General features: G+C 43.3%; 2 protein-coding genes across 3 annotated transcripts in view; one reads left to right on the plus strand and one right to left on the minus strand.

The window, feature by feature from the left end:
- The window catches only part of INVS (inversin), a gene marked incomplete at its 5' end in the record, with an annotated part of 66274 nt that extends 52076 nt beyond the window's left edge, over positions 1 to 14198 (minus strand). Inside the window, 2 exons of one of the 2 annotated variants that reach the window (XM_081836253.1) lie at positions 6879 to 7013; positions 14161 to 14198. In XM_081836253.1, the coding sequence (XP_081692379.1) occupies positions 6879 to 6984 (106 nt within the window). Of the gene's footprint in view, positions 1 to 6878; positions 7033 to 14160 lie in introns of those variants that run through there. The other variant, XM_081836252.1, reaches the window with a different exon arrangement.
- A 395-nt stretch (positions 14199 to 14593) lies between these two features.
- The window catches only part of ERP44 (endoplasmic reticulum protein 44), a 33810-nt gene continuing 24556 nt past the window's right edge, over positions 14594 to 23847 (plus strand). Inside the window, exon 1 of the mRNA XM_081836363.1 lies at positions 14594 to 14695. Within this exon, the coding sequence (XP_081692489.1) occupies positions 14636 to 14695 (60 nt within the window). The 5' untranslated portion in view covers positions 14594 to 14635. The remainder of the gene's footprint in view (positions 14696 to 23847) is intronic.

Genomic DNA, 23847 nt, shown 5'->3' on the forward strand with positions numbered 1-23847 from the left:
AAATGTGGTTAAAAAGCATGGTTCAACATGGATCCTCAGGATCTTTGCATTCGGTCACCCCAAATTCACCATCAGATCACATAGCATGTCCATGGCTACAGCCTGCCCCCCCCCCAAATCACGCACCCACTGTTGCCTGGGGCTGCAATGGTGCAAAAACGTGGTTAAAAAGGATGGATCTACATGGATCCTCAGGATCTTTGCATTGGGTCACCCCAAATTCACCATCAGATCACATAGCATGTCCATGGCTACAGCCTGCCCCCCCCCCAAATCACGCACCCACTGTTGCCTGGGGCTGCAATGGTGCAAAAACGTGCTTACAAAGCATGGATCCACAGGGATTCTCAGGATTTTTTCATTGGGTCACCCCAAATTCACCATCAGATCACATGTCTATGGCCACAGCATGAAGCTCAAAAATGATAAATGCACTGTTTCATTCAGAATGTTTTTTCCCCTTGTTTTCCTCCTCTAAAAACGATGTGCATGTTATGGTCAGGTGCGTGTTATAGAGCGAAAAATACGGTACTTCATGGTCTTGGTCACAAGAAGTTATTGCAGAATGTATCGTACAATCTAGCACAGGATGGAAACTTAAAAAATAATCTCCTTGGCTTGAATCCTAACATTCCTTCTGTGAACATAATAGATTTCCCTCTTCTGACTTCTATTGCTAGCTCTTCTACATGCCCAAAGAATCCATTCCTGGAGTTGGAGAACCTATGTGATAGTTATGGGATATGATACAGGGGTTGCAGATGAAGAGGGGAATTGGCAGAGATCGCCCACCCCCTATTATTATCCTCAATTTATTAATCATCTTAATTGAGCCTTAATTAATCCTTAGTTTAGCAATCACCTCATGGTGATGAACAATTAAAAACAGCAAAAAGAGAAGATCAACTTAAAACAAAATTAAAACGATTCAAAATAGACACTCCTCTCAAATACTTATTGATGCAGCTGGAAAATATTATTATTAGTGAATATAGGAGCAACCTAGGATCTAAGGCATAGTTCATTTCAAGTACTATCTTACACTATTTATTTGGCTACAAATAATGCAAGTTGTGTATTAAATTGGTTGACTTCTCAGGCTGCAAACATAAGACCTGAAACAACAGGTCCATGAGCTCTGCACCACTGAGGTGGCAGGATTCCTAAATGTGCAACATAACAAATGAAACTTGAAACTTGCAAGAGCCTAGGGTTTGCCGATCAGAATGTCGGCGGTTGAGCTCCCCTTGCTCGGTCCCTGCTCCTGCCAACCTAGCAGTTCGAAAGCACGTCAAAGTGCAAGTAGATAAATAGGTATCACTCCGGCGGGAAGCTAAACACCGTTTCCATGCACTGTTCTGGTTCGCCAGAAGCGGCTTAGTCATGCTGGCCACATGATAGGAAAGAACAATCTTCCTTCATATAGGTGCAGCATGAATAAACGCTGCCTGCAAAAGAAGATTCTTCCTTTGTAGTTGAATCCATGTGACTGGCAGGTGGGAGGAGTTGCCCCTGTGTCAAAGCGGTCTCCAGGGGTGAGCGAGCTTTGGATCTGGCCCACCAGCTAAATTCGGTTCTCCAACCATGGCGTGTAGGATTGCAGTTTAGCTCTCAGCCCTGTGAACTCTCTATATTATGGGCAAAAATATAAGCCCCCCTCCCTTTAGTGATCTGTAAGCCATTCTAGGAACTTTTTTAGCTAAATAAAAACAGATTTACATCAAAAAGCCTACTGAAATGATGCACGTGAAGTACTTTCAGTATTTGGGGGAAAGCACAATGCAATTAGTAAATGACATTATTACTGAATTATTTTTTTAAAAAATTGTCCAGTAGCACCTTAGAGACCAAGTAAGTTTGTTCTTGGTATAAGATGCACACTTCTTCAGATACGTATCTGAAGGTATCTGAAGAAGTGTGCATGCACACGAAATCTTATATCTAGAACAAACTTAGTTGGTCTCTAAGGTGCTACTGGACAATTTATAATTTTTTTTATATACGGTATATTTCGACTGCATCAGAACAACACAGCTGCCTAACTGAAACTGACATCAGTACTATTATTGCTATAAGTAAAATCCAATAAGGGCAACTTTAGTGGTTATGGGACACTCATGTATAATTTTGAAATGTTAATAATAGAGTAAATAAAATTCAAATGCCTTTCTGAAACAAGCATATTCTCCATCTTTTTTGTGAACAGCCCTGAGGCCTCTGAGTATAGGGCGGTATATAAATTCAATAAATAAATCAATCTTCATAGGCATTTACACAACTTCCTAATCCTATCGCACTAACATTTATATCAATATGCACAGCTGTAATAGGAAACAAGCTGGAAAATGAGATGAGATTAAATATCTCTATACAAAATGGTTCATCAGTTTGTCGGGATTCACAGAATGCTGTGTAAGATAGTAAGTCTGCACGCTTGAGTTTGCTAGTTGATGCAACAGGCTGATGCAATACTTTCTATGGAGGTACTGGGTCAGAATGACTCACCAGTAATGTGCTGACAGATGATTGCCTGTCATTGGTTTAAAAGGGAAACCTGTCCAGCAGTAAAGGTAGTGGTGTAGAGAGTCTTCCTATTTGACTTAAGGTGCAGCCAGGTACCCTGTCTGACTGTATGAACTGCTTCTGTAGATATTTGTATACCGTATACCGTATAGGGCGCACTAGCCCATAGGGCACACTTATTTTGGGGGGGGGATAAAGAAAAAAAAATTCACCCCCCAGCCCCAAAGAGCAAAGAAGCCATGACAGCGAGCGGAATAGATCCCGCTAGCTATCCTGGCTTCATTTTTAGCCTTGGGGCTGGGGGTCCGGGAGCGAAGGCAAGGTTGCGCAACCTCGCCATCGCTCGTGGAGCTTGCGGGGCTGGGGAAGCCCGAGATTCCCCCCGACCCCAGCCCCCAGAACGGGTCTGAGAGCGATGGCGAAGTTGCGCGCAACCTTGCCATCGCTCCTGGAGCTTGCCGGGCTGGGGGGATAGCTTCCTGAAGCCTGGAGAGTGAGAGGGGTCAGTGCGCACCGACCCCTCTCGCTCTCCAGGCTTCAGCGAAAGCCTGCATTTGCCCCATAGGACGCACACACATTTCCCCTTCATTTTTGGAGGGGAAAAGGTGCGTCCTATAGGACGAAAAATACGGTATATAGCTCACAAACAATAATACTGCACTGAAGAACCTGGAACTCTGAGCATTTCTGCTAAAGCATCGCGAAGAATTTGCGACAGTTCTGAACAAAAAACCTTGCTTAGACTACCCAAAAGACCACAATACAGTAACTTTGACAGTGTTATCATATTTATGCTTTTGAAAGTATCTCTCCCTACCCGAACAGAGCTTCTCTACAGCTTCTATTGTTAATTAGGAAACAGGATACGCACCTCACCATTACAATCAAAGCAAGTTTCTTAGAATGGTAAGGTATTTCTAGTTTAGGCTACCAATCTTTAGGCTCCTCTGGCAACAATGTCCTTTGTCCAAGTATTTGTGTTTTGAGGGCCCCATTGACTTGGGGTTAGTACGTTGAGGGCTGCATGCCAGCAGTCAGCTGAACTAAAGCAAAAAATGTGCAGAAACAGTAATGGCTGGTGCTCATTGAGGCTAGTATGGTGGAAGGCAGCATGACCAGCACTAGGTAGAGCTACAGCAAATGGCAGGAAGAGTCAATTAATTCTAGTTTTGCCCCTATCTTCATCCCTGCTGAGTTCCACAAGGGCAACATAAGGACTAGCAGGAAGAAGCTGACAGGCAGTGCCGCTCCTTGGACTGCTTGTAAAGTAGGAGAAACTGGCTGAGGCCAGGCTGACGTCGTCCCTTTCTCTCTACTGGGCAAGCTTCCACCGGTCAAAAAACAAAAGCATTTTTTATGAACTAATTTTGAAGAAAAACTACCATGCTAGTATTATGGAAAGCAACTGAAAGTAATTCCATACATACACACACACACCCTGACTTTAGAGCAGAGGTTCCCAGACTTCTTTGGCCGACTGCCCCCTTTTCAGAAAAAAAAAAATATACTCAGTGCCCCCCTGGATATCATAGAATCATAGAGTTGGAAGAGACCACAAGGGCCATCGAGTCCAACCCCCTGCCAAGCAGGAAACACCATCAGAGCACTCCTGACGTATGGTTGTCAAGCCTCTGCTTAAAGACCTCCAAAGAAGGAGACTCCACCACACTCCTTGGCAGCAAATTCCACTGTCGAACAGCTCTTACTGTCAGGAAGTTCTTCCTAATGTTTAGGTGGAATCTTCTTTCTTGTAGTTTGGAACCATTGCTCCGTGTCCGCTTCTCTGGAGCAGCAGAAAACAACCTTTCTCCCTCCTCTATGTGACATCCTTTTATATATTTGAACATGGCTATCATATCACCCCTTAACCTCCTCTTATCCAGGCTAAACATGTCCAGCTCCCTTAGCCATTCCTCATAAGGCATCGTTTCCAGGCCTTTGACCATTTTGGTTGCCCTCCTCTGGACACGTTCCAGTTTGTCAGTGTCCTTCTTGAACTGTGGTGCCCAGAACTGGACACAGTACTCCAGGTGAGGTCTGACCAGAGCAGAATACAGTGGCACTATTATTTCCCTTGATCTAGATGCTATACTCCTCTTGATGCAGCCCAGAATTGCATTGGCTTTTTTAGCTGCCGTGTCACACTGTTGGCTCATGTCAAGTTTGTGGTCAACCAAGACTCCTAGATCCTTTTCACATGTACTGCTCTCAAGCCAGGTGTCACCCATCTTATATTTGTGCCTCTCATTTTATTTTTTTTATTATTAATTTTTTAAGAGAATTTTTCTTTTACAAATTATATAAACACACTCATATTCAATATAATACAAAATTATTTTAGACTTCCCCCCGCTCCCTCCACAATCCTCATACTTTTATATTTAGTCCACATTTCCTTTATAACTGTATTGCCAGTTTGTAAGTCTTTACAGCTCTTTTCCCTTTTACAATACCCTTTCTCATTCACAAAGCCTCTTTAAATCCAACTAGCATTGTCTGCTCATCACAAATATTTTCCAGATAAATCGTAAACTTTCTCCAGTCCTGAGTGAACTTGTGGTCTTTTTGGTATCTGATTTTTCCTGTCAATTTGTCTAATTCGACAAAGTCTATCAATTTCCGTCTCCAGTCTTCCAATGTCGGTAGTTCTTCTTGTTTCCATTTTTGGGCCAATAAGATTCTTGCCGCAGTCACTGCATATTGAAAAAGTTTATAGTCGCTTCTATTAATTTCTCTTCCTGTGATTCCTAACAAAAAGGCTTCTGGTTTCTTCACAAACGTATATTTGAACATCTTTTTCAACTCATTATATATCATTTCCCAGAAACCTTTTACTTTCTTACACTCCCACCACATATGGTAAAACGACCCTTCCCTTTCCTTACATTTCTAACATTTATTACATGTCTTATACATTTTTGCTAGTTTAACGGGAGTGATGTACCATCTGTATACCATTTTCATAATGTTTTCCTTTATCATCATACATGCAGTGAATTTCATATTTTCCTTCCATACTTTCTCCCAATCTGCTAACTGTATATTATAACCAAAGTCCCTGGCCCAATGTATCATAACCGATTTAACTTCTTCGTCTTTTGTTTGCCATTCCAGTAGCATTTTGTACATTTTTGGCAGTACCGTATGATCATTATTTATTATCTCTTTTTGAAATCTAGACTCTCCTTCAATATATCTCCTCTCTTTACAATCCTTTTTAAACATTTCATTTGTTTGGAAGTAGTGCAACCAATCATATACATATTTTTTGACTTGTTCATATGGCTTCAGTTTCCATTTCCCCCCTTCTTTAATTACAATGTCTCCATAAGTCATCCAATCCTCTCTCATATTTATCTTTTTGACACTCATGACCTCCAGTGGGGATAACCAATGAGTGCCTCTCATTTTTTTTGCCCAAGTGCAATACTTTACATTTCTCCCTGTTAAAATTCATCTTGTTTGTCTATCTTCTATCTTCTTGTTTGTTTATCTTCTATCTATCTTCTTTAAGGAAACAAACAGAAAGATGCACCAACAAATTTGCATTCTTTGATGTATCTAGATTTCTACCTATGTCCTAAGACATAGTAAAGAAAGACATTGCTGTAAATAAGACACCTTGAAGCTTGAAATTAAAAAATCATTTATTAAAACAACCATAGTAACATCCGCATTACACGGAGAAAATGATGATACCAAAGGATAATATTAAAATAACAAATTAGAAATGTCACTTCCCAAGCTTGGGTGAACCCCAAAAGGGTTCACTCAAGCCTGGGAAAAACACACAACCGCCAGATCCAGGGGAAGCTTCACCACCATCCTGCAACGGTGCCGACCTTGCGGTAAGTGTCATTACACAGCAGATTACACAGCAGATGAAACATGTAAGAACAGTTCTTCAAAATGTTCTTCTCTTCTATCTTTATGCTTCTACCATCCCCTTATTTTTATCCCAATGCACCCAAGGCTGCTACCACCCCCTGGATTGTTCCAGTGTCCCCCAAGGGGCAATACTGCCCACTTTGGGAAACACTGCTTTCCATTCCACAAGAATGGAAAGAGGAAGAGAGAAAGAGGAAGAGCGAGTTGGCAGAAGCCTACCAATCTGTTCTCTGGTGGGCTGGGCAGGGGATCTTCCTAAGCCACAGGACCAAGAAAAAGCTAAAAACAGAACTGCAACTTAAATACTATTGCTTCTAATGGATTTGAAATTACATAAAAAGACAGGGATGGGATTAAAAACAGCATGAGGAGAAAGTCAAAGATAAATGCATAACTAATTTGGAATCTGGAATATATATGTAAAGATTTTAATGTTTGACTCTGAAAAGACAGGGGAAGCATTTTACCTGCTATCTGTTTTAGAAGAGCACTCTTATGTCCATTAACAGCAGCGGCGTGAACTTGAGATGCTAGTGAAGAGCCACTGAGCAGCCAAGCCTCAGAAACATTCATACTCTTCTCTGAGAGTTCAGATGTTAAACCTGCATTGCATAAAAACATTATTATTATTATTATCATTATGATAACGATGACGGTTACTATAACTTTGTGCAAAAAAGAATGCAGTTTTATTGATGCAACACTCAACATATTTTCATACTTTAATTACATTTTTTTCATTTTTCATTTTAGATTTTCAAAGCTTGACTCTTCTATACAAGCTTTACATAGCAATGGATTCACTTCACAGCTACGTAGTTATCAATCAAGAACCTCTGCTATTATTTTAATGCAAACTACTTAATTTGTCCCACAAGCCCACTTTGTTTCAACATACTTGGGAATTAATTTGAACTCCCATACTGAGCATTTAGGACCAAAAAGAGGCGTTAAATTTGCACATTCAATTCTGTCAGGAAGAGGAAAAATAAACGATTTCTACTCATGGCAAACCTAATTCAAAAAGATGCTGCTACACGGCAATATGCTACAGTGGAAAGACTAGCGCTTAGGCAGACAATTTTGTCACCATAGGGAGATGGAAAAATGATTAGAAGTCTTAAAGTCTCATACAACCACATGACTAATCATGGATAAACATTAATAGATATTAAATAATAAACTTGGGGGAAATAAGGAAGTTTAAGCAATGTTTCAGCAGAGCCAGCAACAAAGAGCACTGTAGCTATTAGATGCAATGAGAATTTGACAAGATGAGCACAGAAATGGATTTGGGACAAAATTATTTCTTAGTCGTGGCCTTTGGCAATTGTGCTTTAAGCTATCTCAAAGGGGGAAATGGGAGGGGGGATTCTGGTTCCCTCCTCTCTATGTAAGGCACACTATCCACCTCCATCTGTGTCTATCTCTGCAATAGGACTTGTTTTAAGTTTATTGTCCACGCAACACAGACTTGGGTAGCCTATGTAGTTGTCAACAACTAGCCACCTTGCTCTTTTATATTTCTGTGCTGATACTTCATAACACAAGCCCATTTCTCCTTACTGTCCACCATTTTGTGTAAACAATAAACACTGTGTAAATAAAGATTTTATTTTGTATTCATCAGTTCTTGCCAATTCCTTCAAGCAAGCAAGACAATATTGGCATTTCTTTATTAGTAGTAAACTAGTGCAATAACCACTGCAATGTCATTATCATCTCCAGATTAAAGGTTATCTAAGGGTCAGTTTCATAAACACATGTGTATATGAGAATACAGTGGTGCCCCGCAAGATGAACGCCTCGCAAGACGGAAAACCCGCTAGACGAAAGGGTTTTCCGTTTTGGAGGCGCTTCGCAAAACGAATTTCCCTATGGGCTTGCTTGGCAAGACGAAATGTCTTGTGAGTTCCTGCGGGTTTCCCCCCTTTTCCTAAGCCGCTAAGCCGCTTATCAGCTGATCCACTAAAAGCCGCTAAACCGCTAATAGTGCTAATCCGCTAAGCTGTCAATGGGCTTGCTTCGCAAGACGAAAAAACCGCTATACGAAGAGCCTCACGGAACGGATTAATTTCGTCTTGCGAGGCACTACTGTACACACAAGCAGATCTATTAACAGCTTTTCAACAGGACAGGCTTTCTGAAGCATTACTGTCTAGGTTTTGTGACAACTTCACTTCCATTTTGTTTCCAAGCCCAATGCAAAGTGTGTTTTGATTCTTAAAGTCTTAAATGCTCTGGGACCAGGATACTTTAAGGGCCAATTTCTCCTATATAAGCCTGCCCACACATTATGCTCTTCCTAGTTTGTGTGTTTCCACACAGCTTGGGGTACAGTAGGTACAACTGGCAGAGTTTTTTGGATTGCGGCAAAAGTGAATGAGAAATTTAATGTTAATCGTTGTTGTCTTACAATGACTTCATTGGTTGACTGCCAGTCTGCATTTTGATTTTATCATTTAAAAATTGTTCTATCATACTATTAAACTTTTGCAAGATACCATATGGATCCATTGTAACCTAAAGCAAATAAATGGACTTAAACAAATAAATTATAATTTGTGGCCCTTTATTTATTATACTGAATATATCAGCCAAAGCTAAGAAAAATGAATTTTCACTTGCTCAGAGGTTTTAATGGACAGGGCAAATTTCTACAATGTGACCTGGCAACTTTACTTGTGAAAACTCAATAGCACTAACTCTCTTAATGGACCTCATGTAGGGTGGCCAGAGAGGTAGAGAAAGAAACCCAACTTCATGTGATGCTCATTCACATACTGTATTTATTCGAGTCTAAAGCACCATTAAATCTAAGGCGCATCTCAATTTTCAAAACCTTGAAACCCAAAAAGTATTTGCTGGCAAATGTAAATTCGCTATTGAATCTAATGTGCACCCTAATTTTCACAACATAATTTGGCAAAAAAAAATGTGCATTAGACGTGAGTAAATGTGGTATGTGTTCTCCCATATTTTTGTTTACTTTTAACAAAAGCAGCCATGAGGATACAATACTGAGGTGAGAGGAACAGATTCTTACACTTTTTATCTCCATAGCGCCCCACAACAAAATGTTACAGTGTATACCTGGTATGTGTTATCTGAGCCACTGGATCAGGGATTTTTATTTTTTTTAAAAAACTACCAAATGAGTACCAAAAACAGGAGTCCCTGCCCTAATGTGGCTTTCTATGCTTTGTGCAAAATTCCTTAAAAGATTCTGAACAAGTTGAGTACAATTGGGGTTGATCTGGCCTGGGGGCAGAGGTTGGAGGAAATATCTGAAGAGGCAATTCAAGTAGACTGACCTCTGATACATTCTGAAAAGTATTAAATTTGCTGGGGGGGGGGGGTGGTGACTGGCAATCCAAACCAGCCTTACCTCTTGGTGTGCAGTATTGACCCTGCAGGACTGCTCTAAGCTTTTCTATGTCAGCACAGCCCTGCAATAGGGAGGTCTTCAAGCAGAGGCTTGACAACCGTATGTCAGGAGTGCTCTGATGGTGTTTCCTGCTTGGCAGGGGGTTGGACTCGATGGCCCTTGGGGTCTCTTCCAACTCTATGATTCTGTTCTATAATATGGGTGCAGACTGAAATACTCTGCTGCAGGACTGCTGTATACTGCTTATTCAGCAAGGAAGGGATAATATAGGAAATAAAAGAACTGAATGAAATTGCACTCTCTACATTTCAGGCCAACACTCAATGATCGACAGGGATCAAATACCAGTAGACAACACTGCATGTCTGTTATAAGCCACTCAGAGCCCAATCTACAATATTCAGTGTGCACTACACTACAGGGCTGTTTCCAACCTGCAATCTGGATAATGAATTTGCTTTGGAATGTGCATTAGCACATTTCTAAGAATCAGGTTAGAAACTCAAGAAACTTTTCTCTATACAGTACCTTTTGGGATACGTCACTGGGGTGTTCAAATGCATCTTCAGGAGCTGTGTATAACAGAGGCTGCTGAAACTTCCTCTTCTCTACAACTAGTTCTGCTGAAGGAACCATGCCTCCTTTTGCATCTGGTTAACCTATCAGATAAACTCCTGCTCATTCCTAGCTACAATAAAATCTTGGATTTCTCCATTGAGTTCTACAGGTGAAACTAAAAAAATTGGAATATCATGGAAAAGTTCATTTATTTCAGTAATTCAACGTAAAAGGTGAAACTACTATATGAGATAGACTCATGACATGCAAACCGAGATATGTCAAGCCTTTATTTGTTATAATTGTGATGATTATGGCGTACAACTGATGAAAACCCCAAATTAACAATCTCAGAAAATTAGAATATTAAATGAAATCAGCAAAACAAGGATTGCAAATAGAGCAATATTGGACCTCTGAGAAGCAGAAGCATGCATATGTACTCAGTACTTGGTTTGGGCCCCTTTTGCATCAATTACTGCCTCAATGTGGCATGGCATGGATGCCATCAGCCTGTGGCATTGCATTGCTCAGTCTCATGTCTCTCATCTTTCTCTTGGCTATGCCCCATAGATTCTCTATGGGGTTCAGGTCAGGTGAGTTTGCTGGCCAATCAAGCACAGTAATCCCATGGGCATTGAACCAGGTCTGGGTACTTTTGGTAGTGTGGGCAGGTGCCAAAGTCCTGCTAGAAAATGAAGTCAGCATCCCCATAAAGCTTGTCTGTGGAAGGAAGCATGAAGTGCTCCAAAATCTCCTGGTAGACGGCTGCCTTGACCCTGCACTTAATGAAGCACAGTGGACCAACACCAGCTGATGACATGGCTCCCCAAATCAACACAGACTGTGGAAACTTCACACTGGACTTCAGGCATCTGGCATTGTGTGCCTCCCCATTCTTCCTCCAGACTCTGGGTCCTTGGTTTCCAAATGAGATGCAAAAGTTGCTCTCATCAGAAAAGATGACTTGGGACCACTGAGCAACAGACCAGTTCTTTTTTTCTTTAGCCCAGGTAAGACACTTCTGATGTTGTTTCTTGTTCAGGAGCAGCTTGACAAGAGGAATACGACATTTGAAGCCCATCTCCAGGATCCTTCTGTGTGTGGTGGCTCTCGATGCACTAACTCCAGCCTCAGTCCAGTCCTTGTGAAAGTCCCCAACACATTTGAAAAGTCTTTTCCTGATAATCCACTCCAGGCTTCGGTCATCCCTGCTGCTTGTGCACCTTTTTCTTCCACACTTTCCCCTTCCGCCTAACTTTCCATTAATGTGCTTCGATACAGCACTTTGGGAACATCCACCTTCTTCTGCAATTACCTTTTGAGGCTTTCCCTCCTTGTGGAGGGTCTCAATGATGGCTTTCTGCACAACTGTCAGGTCAGCAGCCTTCCCCAGGATTGTGCTTCCTACTGAACCTGACTGAGAGACCATTTAAAGGCTCAGGAACTCATTGCAGGTGTTATGGATTGAATAGCTGCTGCACCTTTTCACAATATTCTAATTTTCTGAGATTGTTAATTTGGGGTTTTCATCAGCTGTACGCCATAAGCATCACAATTATAACAAATAAAGGCTTGACATATCTCACTTTGCATGTCATGAGTCTATCTCATATATTAGTTTCACCTTTTACGTTGAATTACTGAAATAAATGAACTTTTCCATGATATTCTAATTTTTTTGAGTTTCACCTGTATGGACAGTTCTCATTCTCATTCCTGGGGAGATTTAAAAGTAGCTTTTCAGTGTGAACCAGGAAATGAGCTATCCAGACAAGTAGAAAACAATTAGAAGGTTCTTTGCACACTTTTAGTATGCCAAGTGTCTCCTCTTCCCTTTTGAGAGACTCTCTTCTATTAAACTTCCACACCAGTGTCAGATAGGTCAGAGATGGTGCATTACATGTTTGAACACCCGGGCAGTCAACCTCAAAAGTGAGTGGGATAGACAGTGGGATAGTTATGGACAGAGGAAACAACTTATTTATTTATTGCATTTATATCCCACCTTTTTCTCCAAGGAGTTAATGGTGGTGCACAGGATTCCCCCCTCTGCATTTAATCCCACTAACAATCCATGAGATAGGTTAGGTAGTGACTGGCCCAAGACTATCCAGTGAATTTCATACTCAAGTGGGGATTTGAACCCTGGTTTCCCATGTCCCAGCCTGACACTCTAACCGCTACAGTGTGCTTGGAAGGAGTAGGAGCCACAATGACAGAGCATGATGCACATTTGTCACATTAAATATTTATACTGCTTTCTTTTATCCCTTATATATTGAATTCAGATTGTAATGCAAGACATACAATATGTAAAAAATAAAAAGCAGTGAGAAATCATACAGCATCTAGCACATTGCAATGGTTACCACAAGTAGAAAAATCATTAAGTGGTCTGCCCAGGCCCTCCAGAATTTTCAAGTGGTGCAAGACAGGGGGGAGTTGGGAACCACTGGAATAAACTCAATTTATATTTTTCTCCTTTAGTACCCAAGTGTCACCCCGGGAGAATTTCAACTTTTAAAAAACAAACATTTCCAGGGAATCTTAAGATCCCTTCCTTGCCTGCCCCGTGCTTGAGAATAGCAGCATTTCCTATAAAGCAAGCTGCTTCAAAGCGGTCCACAATGTACAAAAAGTGTTCCGGGGAGAAGAGGAGACTGTAGGCTTGCAGGGGTTCATCCTTTGGTGCAAGAAGGGGGTAAATCCCAGCAGATATGCTTCCACAAGAACAAGCTGTAATGTTCCCACCCACACTGGCCGTAGCCCACAAGTCTGAGGGGCCCAAGTGGCAAGGGACCTGGGGTTAAAATCCCTGGGGGGCCCTGAAACTCACAGGGCACATCCAAGATGAGGCGGAAAATCCACGCTGTTTTGGGAGGAATTAAGCCGCCTGAAATCTGGCGCCCAAAGCTGCTGCTTGAGGCAGCCCTCTCTCGCTTTATCTCCAGGTACAGATAGGTAGCCGTGTTGGTCTGCCATAGTCAAAACAAAACAAATTCCTTCCAGTAGCACCTTAAAGACCAACTAAGTCAGTTCTTGGTATGAGCTTTCGTGTGCATGCACACTTCTTCAGATACCTGTTGTCCAATACAAGGAGTTCCTCCTTTATTAGCTTCTGTTTAGAGTAGAGAACGCTGCTCAGATGTTGGAGCAGCTTCTTAGAGAAAGTGTTGCATAGTTTTCTTGCATATTCCGTGGGATACGTGGATTGTAGAGGGTTCTTAATTCTAAGACCCTTGGGTATAATGTCCAGGTTCTTGCATTTAGTAAGAAAGAAGATATCAGTCTGTACCTGTGCAAGTTTCTTGGTGAGGTTGATAGACTTCCATTTCATGCGGCTCAATGTGGTGCCTTCCATAGTTCCAGTTACAGATAGGTAGCCGTGTTGGTCTGCCATAGTCAAAACAAAACAAATTCCTTCCAGGAGCACCTTAAAGACCAACTAAGTCAGTTCTTGGTATGAGCTTATATATGCATGCACACGAAAGCTCATACCAAGAACTGACTTAGTTGGTCTTTAAGGTGCTCCTGGAAGGAATTTGTTTTGTTTTATCTCCAGGGTTGTTGTGCTGCGAAGGGAGCGAGCGAGCGAGCGGGTGAAAGCCGCTTGCCCAGAGCTTTTCCGGGGACAAAATAGCGACAGAGCAAGAGGAAATCTGCCCGCTTCGTAAGGCTCTGGGCTCCTGGTGGTCCTTATTTCACAGCGACCCCCCTTGCCAAAGGACAGCACCACACGCACGCGCCCCCCCCGCCCCCGGTTGCGTGCACACGTTCGCTCTCCTCCCCGTGTCACCTACCTCACAAGCTCCTCTCCTCGCGGAAGACACCCCTCCCCCCCCCCAGCCAGCCAGCCAGCCAGCGGCCCTTTCGCCTCACGGGAAGGCGACGGACCCGCCCGGCCCGAAAGGAGCCTCTCGTCAGCCGGGCCCTCAGGCCCTGCCGCTCCGCCTGGCGGCCAGAGAGGGCGCTCGCCTCAGCGCGCCGGGCCTAGCCTGCCTCCGCCGCCGCCGCTGACTCGGGGGACGTTTCCCGGCGTGCCTTCGAACCCGGAACTGGGCGTGAGGGGAAAGGGGGCGGGCGGGAGGAAGGGGAGGCGGCGCCGAGCCAGAGCCGACCTCCTCGTCTTGCTCCTCTCCGTGTCGCCGCCCGCCCGCCCGCCCGCCGCGCACCTTCCCCTGGAGGCCGGGGGCAAAGAGAGCCACAGAGCCGGAGCGGCAGGGAGACCCAGCCACCACCCCCCGCCTCACCCGCCGCCGCCCCCCCCCCCCAGCCATGAGAGCTGCCGCCATCTTCCCCGAGCCCGGGGGCCGCCGCCGCCTCCTCCTCTTTCTGGTGAGCTGAGGGGAGAAGGGCGGGGGGGGGGGCGGCAGAGCTGCCTGAGGGGGAGAGAGTGGGTTGGGGGTCTTGCTGTCCTGTGGGGGCGCTGGGCTGCGGGCCCGGTCTCCCTGTGAAGCCGGGTCCGGGTGGGGCGGCCGCTAGCTAGCGCTGGTGTGGCTCAGCCTGATAGGCTGCCGGCTCTTCAGACCCGGAATCGGCCCGGCAGCCGGCGTGGGGGGCGCGGGGCTCGGCCCGGCGAGCTGAAGGGGAAGGGAGGCGCCTCGCTCCGGGCTCCCCAGGCCCGTCTGACAAGCCCAGCTGGGGCCCTGGGGGGCTTCAGAAGAGGGTATGGGGAAGACGACTGTAGCAGGGCATGCACAGCTGGAGGCAGCCACGCTGAAGGGTATTTTATTGTGTGTTTGCGAGTCTCCTCTCTCTGTATCGCGTAACTATGGCACGAAATGAGTTGCGCTCCTTGGATGCCTGTTTGGTCCGAGATGTGGTTTAAGAGCCCAAGAAGGCGTTGTGCGAGGCCTTGGTCTACAAAGCTGCCACCGTCTAATTTCCTCCAGACCCGGAGAGGGTAAGGGCCACTTCTGCACCTGCAGGCAGTGGCCTAGCGTGGGTTGTCAGCACCCGGGGCAAGGCAAGTAATTTGCGCCCCCTAACCCATGGATTTGCGCCTCCTAACCCATGGATTTGCGCCCCCAACCCGTGGATTTGCGCCCCCAACCCATGGATTTGCGCCCCCTAACCCGTGGATTTGCGCCCCCTAACCCGTGGATTTGCGCCCCCTAACCCGTGGATTTGCGCCCCCAACCCGTGGATTTGCGCCCCAACCCATGGATTTGCGCCCCCTAACCCGTGGATTTGCGCCCCCTAACCTGTGGATTTGCGCCCCCAACCCGTGGATTTGCGCCCCCAACCCATGGATTTGCGCCCCCTAACCCGTGGATTTGCGCCCCCTAACCCGTGGATTTGCGCCCCCTAACCCATGGATTTGCGCCCCCAACCCATGGATTTGCGCCCCCTAACCCATGGATTTGCGCCCCCTAACCCATGGATTTGTGCCCCCTAACCCTAACCCCCAGATGGTGCGCCGGTGCGGCCGGCCCCCCCCCTGCACCCCCCACGCTACGCCACTGCCTGCAGGGTGTAGGTGGCTGTCCGTTATAGGGATTCAGACTTCACAACTCCTCAAGGAACCGGGGTCCCAGCTAGGAGTTGCAGCCGAGAAAGACTGGGGTTGGGGGGGGGGGAGACTTGCTTCGGACACATCTCTCCCCCCCAGCCCCAAGTCCAGTTTGAAGTGTAAAAGTCAGGCTATGTCAACCTGTGGAACTTGCTCCGACAGGAGGCAGTGATGACACCAACTTGGATGACTTTACAGGAGGATTAGAAGAATTTGTGGAGGAGAAGAGGTCTATCAAGGGCTACTAGCCATGGTGGCTATACTTTTCCATCCACAGTTGGAGCCAGCAATGCTTCTGAATGCTAGTTGCTGGAAACCACAGGTGGTTTGTGTGTGTGTGTGTGTCTCTGCCTGCCTGCCACTGTTCTGTATCACTTAACTAGTGCATAAAATAAATGATGCTGCTTGAATGTTTTGGTCAAAGCTGTTTTGCTCTGGGGTGTGATTAAAATACCAAGGCAGTGTTATGTCTAGGGTGCAAAATGCCACCATCTAATTTCCTCCAGACTCTGAGAAGTAAGGATCACGTCCATATCTGTGGAGTGGGGATGGCTAAGGTAGGCCCAAGACATTTTGGCACCTGAGGCAAACCACAAAATGGTGCCCCACCCCTCTCCAAGGAAGAAGGGGTTAGGGAAGATCTACATCAGGAACATGGAGGGAATAAAGATTGGGATCTGCTTCCCCTGGGGATGCTGCCAGCTGAGAGATCACCTTACCTCATAGGTGAACTGTCCCTGGAGAGTGCTTTCTGTTACAGGGATTTAAACTTTATAACTCCCGAAGAACAATGGTGCTCAGTCTGTTCTGGCAGGAATTGGTTTGTATGTGATGCGGAGTTGGATAAATTTAGAATTGTTACTATTCTGTGCTTAAAATGAACAATTTTAACTGTCTGAAAAGATTATTTGATAACAACTCCTTCCTGCTTCCTTGTGTCCCTCATTGACCCTTTTGATCATTCTTTGTCTGAGAGGTAATTCTACTGTGACATCCCTGTACGAAAGATGCAAGTATAGAGTTGGCTGGGATGTAGGGAACAGCTACAGTTGGGGGACTTCATCACATCAGTGAAAATCAAATTTTAGTCTGGTGCATGGATCTACAGAGTTCAGCTTCTTGAAATAGATCTGCAATATCCATATATCGGACTCTTTTTTGGCCTTTTATAATGATAGCTTTTTCTGTACCTCTTTCTTTAAGGTTAGATGAACTTGGACTGTGACATGAACAAACCAAGAATTCTGTTATTGCTTCTTTCATTGAAACATTTGGGAACCACTTTAAGAGGTGGATGATAATGTGATGGTTGGCTTGTCAAGGGATAGGAATTACTGATAGCAAAAAAGAGGAGTGAGAGTTGATGGCCCTTAGGTTTGATTCCCTTACTAGGAGCACACAGAGCTATATTAATTTATGGAAATTGCAGTTGCTCATAAGTTTTTAAACAATTTATCATGACTGCTTCTCTTATAGTCTGGTTCAAACATGCATGCTTAGAAATCCAATTGGTTACCTCTGGGCAAGTATGCTTAAGATCACAGCTGTGGTTGCACACACACAAAAAAGTAGTTAGAATGGCATTAACTACTCACTCCTTTCTTTCCTGTGGTTGCAATGTGCTTTGTGTAATTTATAAATTATACTACCTTGTTGAGTTTCCTAAATCTGGACATGTGGAAATCTATATTTACAGTATCTTAATGCTGAATCACCTTCATTTTTCTTAAACCGAGTAGTATTTACACAGTGCACCTGAGAAAGGTGTTAAAAACTCATATATAAGCTAGGCACCAAATGACTCCTTAAACCAGGGCTACGGTCATCAAAAAGGAATGTCTAGTTGCTGTTTGGGGGCCAGATGGCTTGAAAGTCATATTTTTCAATAAAAGTTTTTGGTTCCTGAAATTTGTTCTGATTGTGCAGATAAAATATAGTGGATCGAATTCTACAGAATGTGCTGTTAGTGTGTGAAAACAGGGTAGATCCAAGGATTCCCAGGCATACACCTCCAGATGGTGGAGACATCTGGTGCTATTCTGGCGCCTGGGCATCTTGGTCACAAGGGGCCAATAGCCAGGTGCAAAATGTGCCTGGCGAATTTTGAATGCTGCCTTAGACATGGGTCTACAGTCCTGCAATCAAGTATGGTCTTTTAACTTCAGGTTTTTTAATTCAAGGTTGTTTATTAAAATAAAGCAAGAAAAAGGAGATATCAGAAAGTGAATTAAAAAGAAAACAGTAATTTTCTAACTGATTCTTTCTCTAACACCTTATCTCACTGTGACTTTCATCAGGCAGCAGCATCCTTACTTCATGCAGAGTGATTTGGCAGTGGCAACCAGGGTACTTTAAGCTATCCACTTTGAAGACATGCACCAAGTGATTTGATTGACAAGGGGAAAGTTAACACCCAAACAAATAGGTTTCATTGTAAGTTCAGAACTTACTCATTCCTTAGCCCATGAAAGTAGTTTTAGGTGGCATAAATTGGGAAGGTTGTCTCTTTGGTTCCTGTCAGACAAGTTTAAAGGGCAAAACAGCCTTGTGTGTCTATGTATTGTTTACCTTGTCTAATGGAAGATAGGTTTTTATCAGACATAATGCTGAAGGAACAAAGTGTTGAAGCAGCTTTGATTTTCATCACAGGTATTCATCAGATTAGTACAACAGGAGAATCCTGTAAAAATTGACTGGTGCTGTTTCTGTCTTTCTTACTCAACCAAAACTAAGCCATCTAATTTTATTATTTCTCATGAACAAGCAGAGAGATAAGTAGCACTTAAATGCTGAAGGGGGTGGGTGGGATGGAATATGAATCCGCCCTTTTCAAAAAGACTTGGCTTGTTTCAAATCGGGCCACAATCCTATCAAGTTTGGGTCTGACTCAAAATGCTTTCCTTTCTTGAGCATACAAAAACAGCTGCTGAATCAAGCAAAACCATAAACAGTGTTGCCAGAGGAAACAAGAACTGGCCAAGAGATTTTGATATCTGGTTTGCACTTAACACTAAACCACCCCTTATCTCACATCGCCATATTAAAGGGCTTTGCTAGCATTTAGTTTTCCTTTCAGAGAATCATAGCTTAGCATGTACAAACCATAGAATCATAGAATTGTAGAGTTGGAAGTGACTGCAAGAGTAGCTAGTACCGTAAGCCATCTTCATAACCCATGGTTTGAAATTGGCTTGTTTAGAAACTGTCTAGAAGATTTCAGACTACATTCTGTGAGTCTTACGTCATTTGAAGCCAGAATTATTTGGAAGTGAACATGAACTCTAGGAAAGTCCTTTTTCCAGCTGCATAGGAAAAGAGTAGGGGAGAGCACAGAAGTTGGAGGCTTCACTCAGGCCAGTTTGGCTCACGCACATAGTGCATGGTTTAATGTTATATGTGAACCAGAACAAATTGTGCTTGCCAGTCTTTTGTAGTTGAAAAAGACCAAATTGTACTTCTCAAGTTCCATTTCTTAGTCATATGGTTAACAGAACTTTGACTACAAAATCTTTGCAATAGAGACCAAGGTATGGTGGGACTAAGTTGTATTAACCAGCTTCTGTAGTTGCAGAAATGTCCCCAAAGATAGTAACATAAGAAGCTGTCTTATACCAAGTCATTGACCATTGATTCACCTAGCTTAGTATTATCCACACTGATTGGCAGTGGGACCCCAGATTTTCAGTCAAGGGATCTTTCCATGTTTATCTGTAGATGCTGGAGACTAATCCTGGGACCAGTGTTCTTCCACTTATACTAATCTCTTTATTGTTACCACTACTCTTTATTGTTAACATATACTTGTTAAGGATATACGTACTCTATCCTTAACATATACTTTGAGGCTTCAAAGCACATACATTTCAATAATCCTTGAGTGTAAGCCAGGCACAAAAAATGGCACCCAGACTTTTAGAGGTGCTCACAAATGGAGAATCTTCAGGCACAAAATGTGCTGGAGTCCTGCTAATTTCAAACTCTGCACACATCAAGGCAACTTCTTGCAGCTTTTGTATCTGGATGCCAGGGGAATAATTATATGACATAGATGACCAGGCAAGTGGCTAGTGAGCAAATGGCCCAGTTTGCATTTCAAATTAAATCAAACCTGAAAATGAAACGAAGTGTGGTTTAAATGAAGTTTTCATTATGGTCCTTTCTGGGTGCCGCAAAACAAACCAGAGTCTGCCTTGTTATGGCAGGCTTGTATGTCATGATAAGCCAGACTCTGGCTTGTTGTGAGGCAGGTATGGGGAAGAATCACAGCAATAACTTTTCAGTGGTGTGCACCAGCATTCTGCATATTCACATTAAATGCTGTTGGGGTTTTTTAAACTTTGATCAAATGTGATGTGTGAACCAGCTCAATGCTTTGAAAGCTGTTGAGCAAATGATGCAGATTAAGATTCCATTTAAATATTGAGTGAGCCTTTAATTGAGTTATTACTGTGTGTTTTCTGCCGTCTCTTGAGCTGTGCCGTCACCTGATTAAAAACAAATTATGGATTTTATGGTACATGGCTCTGGTTTTGGAAGGCAGTTCCTGTATTAATTTCATTAGTGTATGGATTATGTTTCATGTGGGATACACTTAGGAAAAATGATGAATTGGGGGTATCTGAGAGGGTAAGGAGAACAATCAAATAGTGAACTTATGGAGAAAGCAAAAATTATAGAAGCTAGAAGAATAGGGAACAAAATAATTAAGAGCTTGTTTTTATTGATGACTGATCCATGATCAGATCAAAGTACATTTAGAATATACTTGTATACTGTTGTATTAACATAGCTGGAAAAAAAAAATCCTGGTACTAGCATCAAATAGTATGCTCCATTCTAGTATTCCAGAGTTAGAAAAAATGCTAGTATTCAGCGTTATTTTTAAAGCCCAATATAAACATATTGTGTGTTTATATAAACTGATACAAACTTGCTGTGTGAGTTTTGATATCTGCAAGTACTGAATAAGACAGAAGCAACTAGGTAGTTTGGGTTTTGGATGGTGTTTTAAGTGACGCTTAAAGGATATCATAAATTGAGCTCATGGTATTTGAGCAATATTTGTATATTTAAATGGGTACATGTTGCTTTGTGCTAATAAGTATGTTTGTAGGAATGTGAGTACTTCCCTGTTCTTATTTCAGTTACCAGTTTCCACTCAGCAGTTACTGGTAGAAATTTTTGCGTACAGAGATCAAAGAGATAGGAGTCTACTTATAAAATGTGATTATGGAAATTAGCTCACTGTTGTTCTAGGACTGCTGTAGTACTTAAAGGGGCATATTTAATAGTAGCAAAAATCATAGGTAAAGGTAAAGGTACCCCTGCCCGTACGGGCCAGTCTTGACAGACTCTAGGGTTGTGCGCCCATCTCACTTAAGAGGCCGGGAGCCAGCGCTGTCCGGAGACACTTCCGGGTCACGTGGCCAGCGTGACGAAGCTGCTCTGGCGAGCCAGCACCAGCGCAGCACACGGAAACGCCGTTTACCTTCCCGCTATAAAGCGGTACCTATTTATCTACTTGCACTTAGGGGTGCTTTCGAACTGCTAGGTTGGCAGGCGCTGGGACCGAGCAACGGGAGCGCACCCCGCCGCGGGGATTCGAACCGCCGACCTGACGATCGGCAAGCCCTAGGCGCTGAGGCTTTTACCCACAGCGCCACCCGCATCCCATACTAACTTACAAAAGCATACTAACTTATAAAAGCATACTAACTTACAAAGGTTTATGCTATTTGTGTATATTCAAGGGCTCGTTTAACCCAAACATTCAGTGGAATCCTTGACACACTGCCTGATGAAAGCCTGAGTGATGTACAAAAGGTGAAACCAGGGAACATTGCTGAAGGGAAGAAAATTGACATGGAGACTTCTTAGGGAAGCGATAGATTTGTGGACTGACTCTTCCTGTTCATGTGGATTCTTGAGACGACTATAACAACATTCACACATCATGGTAAACTGTATAGTGATGTAGTGTGCACAACCTGATCTCACCCACTTTGTTCATCCTTGCTATTGTGGGGAAAACAAACAATGATCCCTAATTTAGCATTGTGTCTAAACTGGGAACTGTGGTTTTGCTTCAAACAGCACTGACCGTTGGTTTGGAGCAAGACAAAGCACAGTCCTTGATTCCAAAACAGTAAGTTTCTTTTAATCCTCAGGGTAGAGCAAAACAGCTCAGTTCAGCACATTCATGTTAAACTGTTAACTGTAACATGCATACTGAGCCTCTATATCTGATAGGCTGCAAGGAATTAGAGTACAAGAATGGAATAAATATGTCTTCTAATTCTGTGGCTTCAATCTGATGCTACCTTTGCCCAGATCCTTAACTGTTGTTTTTTAATACAAGCCAACAGTTGTAACAATATGTTATAGTTAAGTAAAAATGTATCCGTTTTAGACTCCTAAGGAGTACAGTAACAGTTTTCAGGATGTTGCCCTGTTCACCTTACATCCTTATTTCAGACATTGTGATGCGTATCAAAATATCACAATGTTTAGCTGGTGATATATCATGATGTAGGAAGCCAGACATCGCTCAGCCCTAGTGTGAGAGCAATTTTCAAATGAAAAGTGCTGAACCTTTCCTCTGGCCCACCGGTCCTTGTAACTTTTCTCTTACCTGGGCTTACTTCTAGCCTTCAAGCCCATGAGATGCGAATGAGTGGACAGAGCTTCCTCAGCACTGCTTCGCCACTTGAAATTCTAGTACCATCACCCATGCCTTACAGCTGTTCAGCAGCCTACTTTTGAAGACTTACCTTTTTTATTTTCTGTCATCACATCTTATTCTGCCGGCCAACTTTGGTTTGCCCTGATGTACATAATACAGTCGATTGTAAAAAGGTTTCTGACCCCGTTTTGGATATGTTGTAATTTCTAATTTTGTGTCTAGTAGCCCTTTTCACTTCAGCAACACCTTTGCTCGTTAAGCTTGGTGACAGGAGGTTGGGTTTCTATTTAGGGCTAATTGAGAGAACTGTGCTGGAAATGTATGTAAATGGCATTTAAGAGAGGCTTAGGAGTAACGATTTCATGGTATGAGAGTTTCTGCAACACCACTGTATTGGAGATTATTGATTTAAAGATGTTCACCTTAGATAGCCCCAGATCCCTTGTGTATGTACATAGTCATGTCAGGTTATATGTCTATCAATGTTCATATAGTACTTAAAAGCATAACTTTTGTAATACAGGGAGGTCAGGACCAAGTCCCAGGCCCACCAGACTCTTTCTCCACAGAGCTTCTAGCAGGTAGTACCTGACTGCCCAAATGATTGAAGGAGCCCAGGGTTATGTTTTCAGTACTGATCTTCTTTATTCAACCAAATTTGTATATCACTTGATGTATTGAACTTCTAAGTGGTTTACTACAAATGAAATATTAAAATTACAAGCAATTCCATTCAGCTGGTGTTATTTAAGATCATGAGTCTAGGGACAGGTAGATAAACAATAGAACTACATAAGCCAATGGTATACTTTAATACTGCTACACATGCCCATCTGTGGAAGTGAAAAAACATGATAAAAGGGTTAGGGGAGATCTATTGGCAACACTGCTTAGCACTGTTACTCTTTATTGTTAAACTCCTTAATACAGTATATTGTCTATCCTCATACTTCAAGGCTTCAAAGCACATACACTTCGGTAATCTTTGAATGTCAGCCAGATGCAAAAAATGGCACCCAGACCTTTTGAGGTGCTCACAAATGGAGAATCTTTAGGCACAAAATGCACCTGGCGCCCTGCTAATTTCGAACCCTGATACCAAGGAGCCAAATGGGCTCCACAAAATGGGAGAGAGTGTTCAGGGGCGATCATGTCAACAGCCTGAGTCATTCAGGTGTTCCAGGGGTTGCCCAGGGCTTCAAAAGTAGCACCATATCATATCAGTTGGAAATTCCCTCAGAGCCGTCTGGAAACCAGTTGAATCCATCTGCCCATGAGGGTGGACCATCCTAA

Source organism: Podarcis erhardii, assembly GCF_964252035.2.
Source record: "Podarcis erhardii genome assembly, chromosome: 13".
NCBI classification, from domain to species: domain Eukaryota; kingdom Metazoa; phylum Chordata; class Lepidosauria; order Squamata; family Lacertidae; genus Podarcis; species Podarcis erhardii.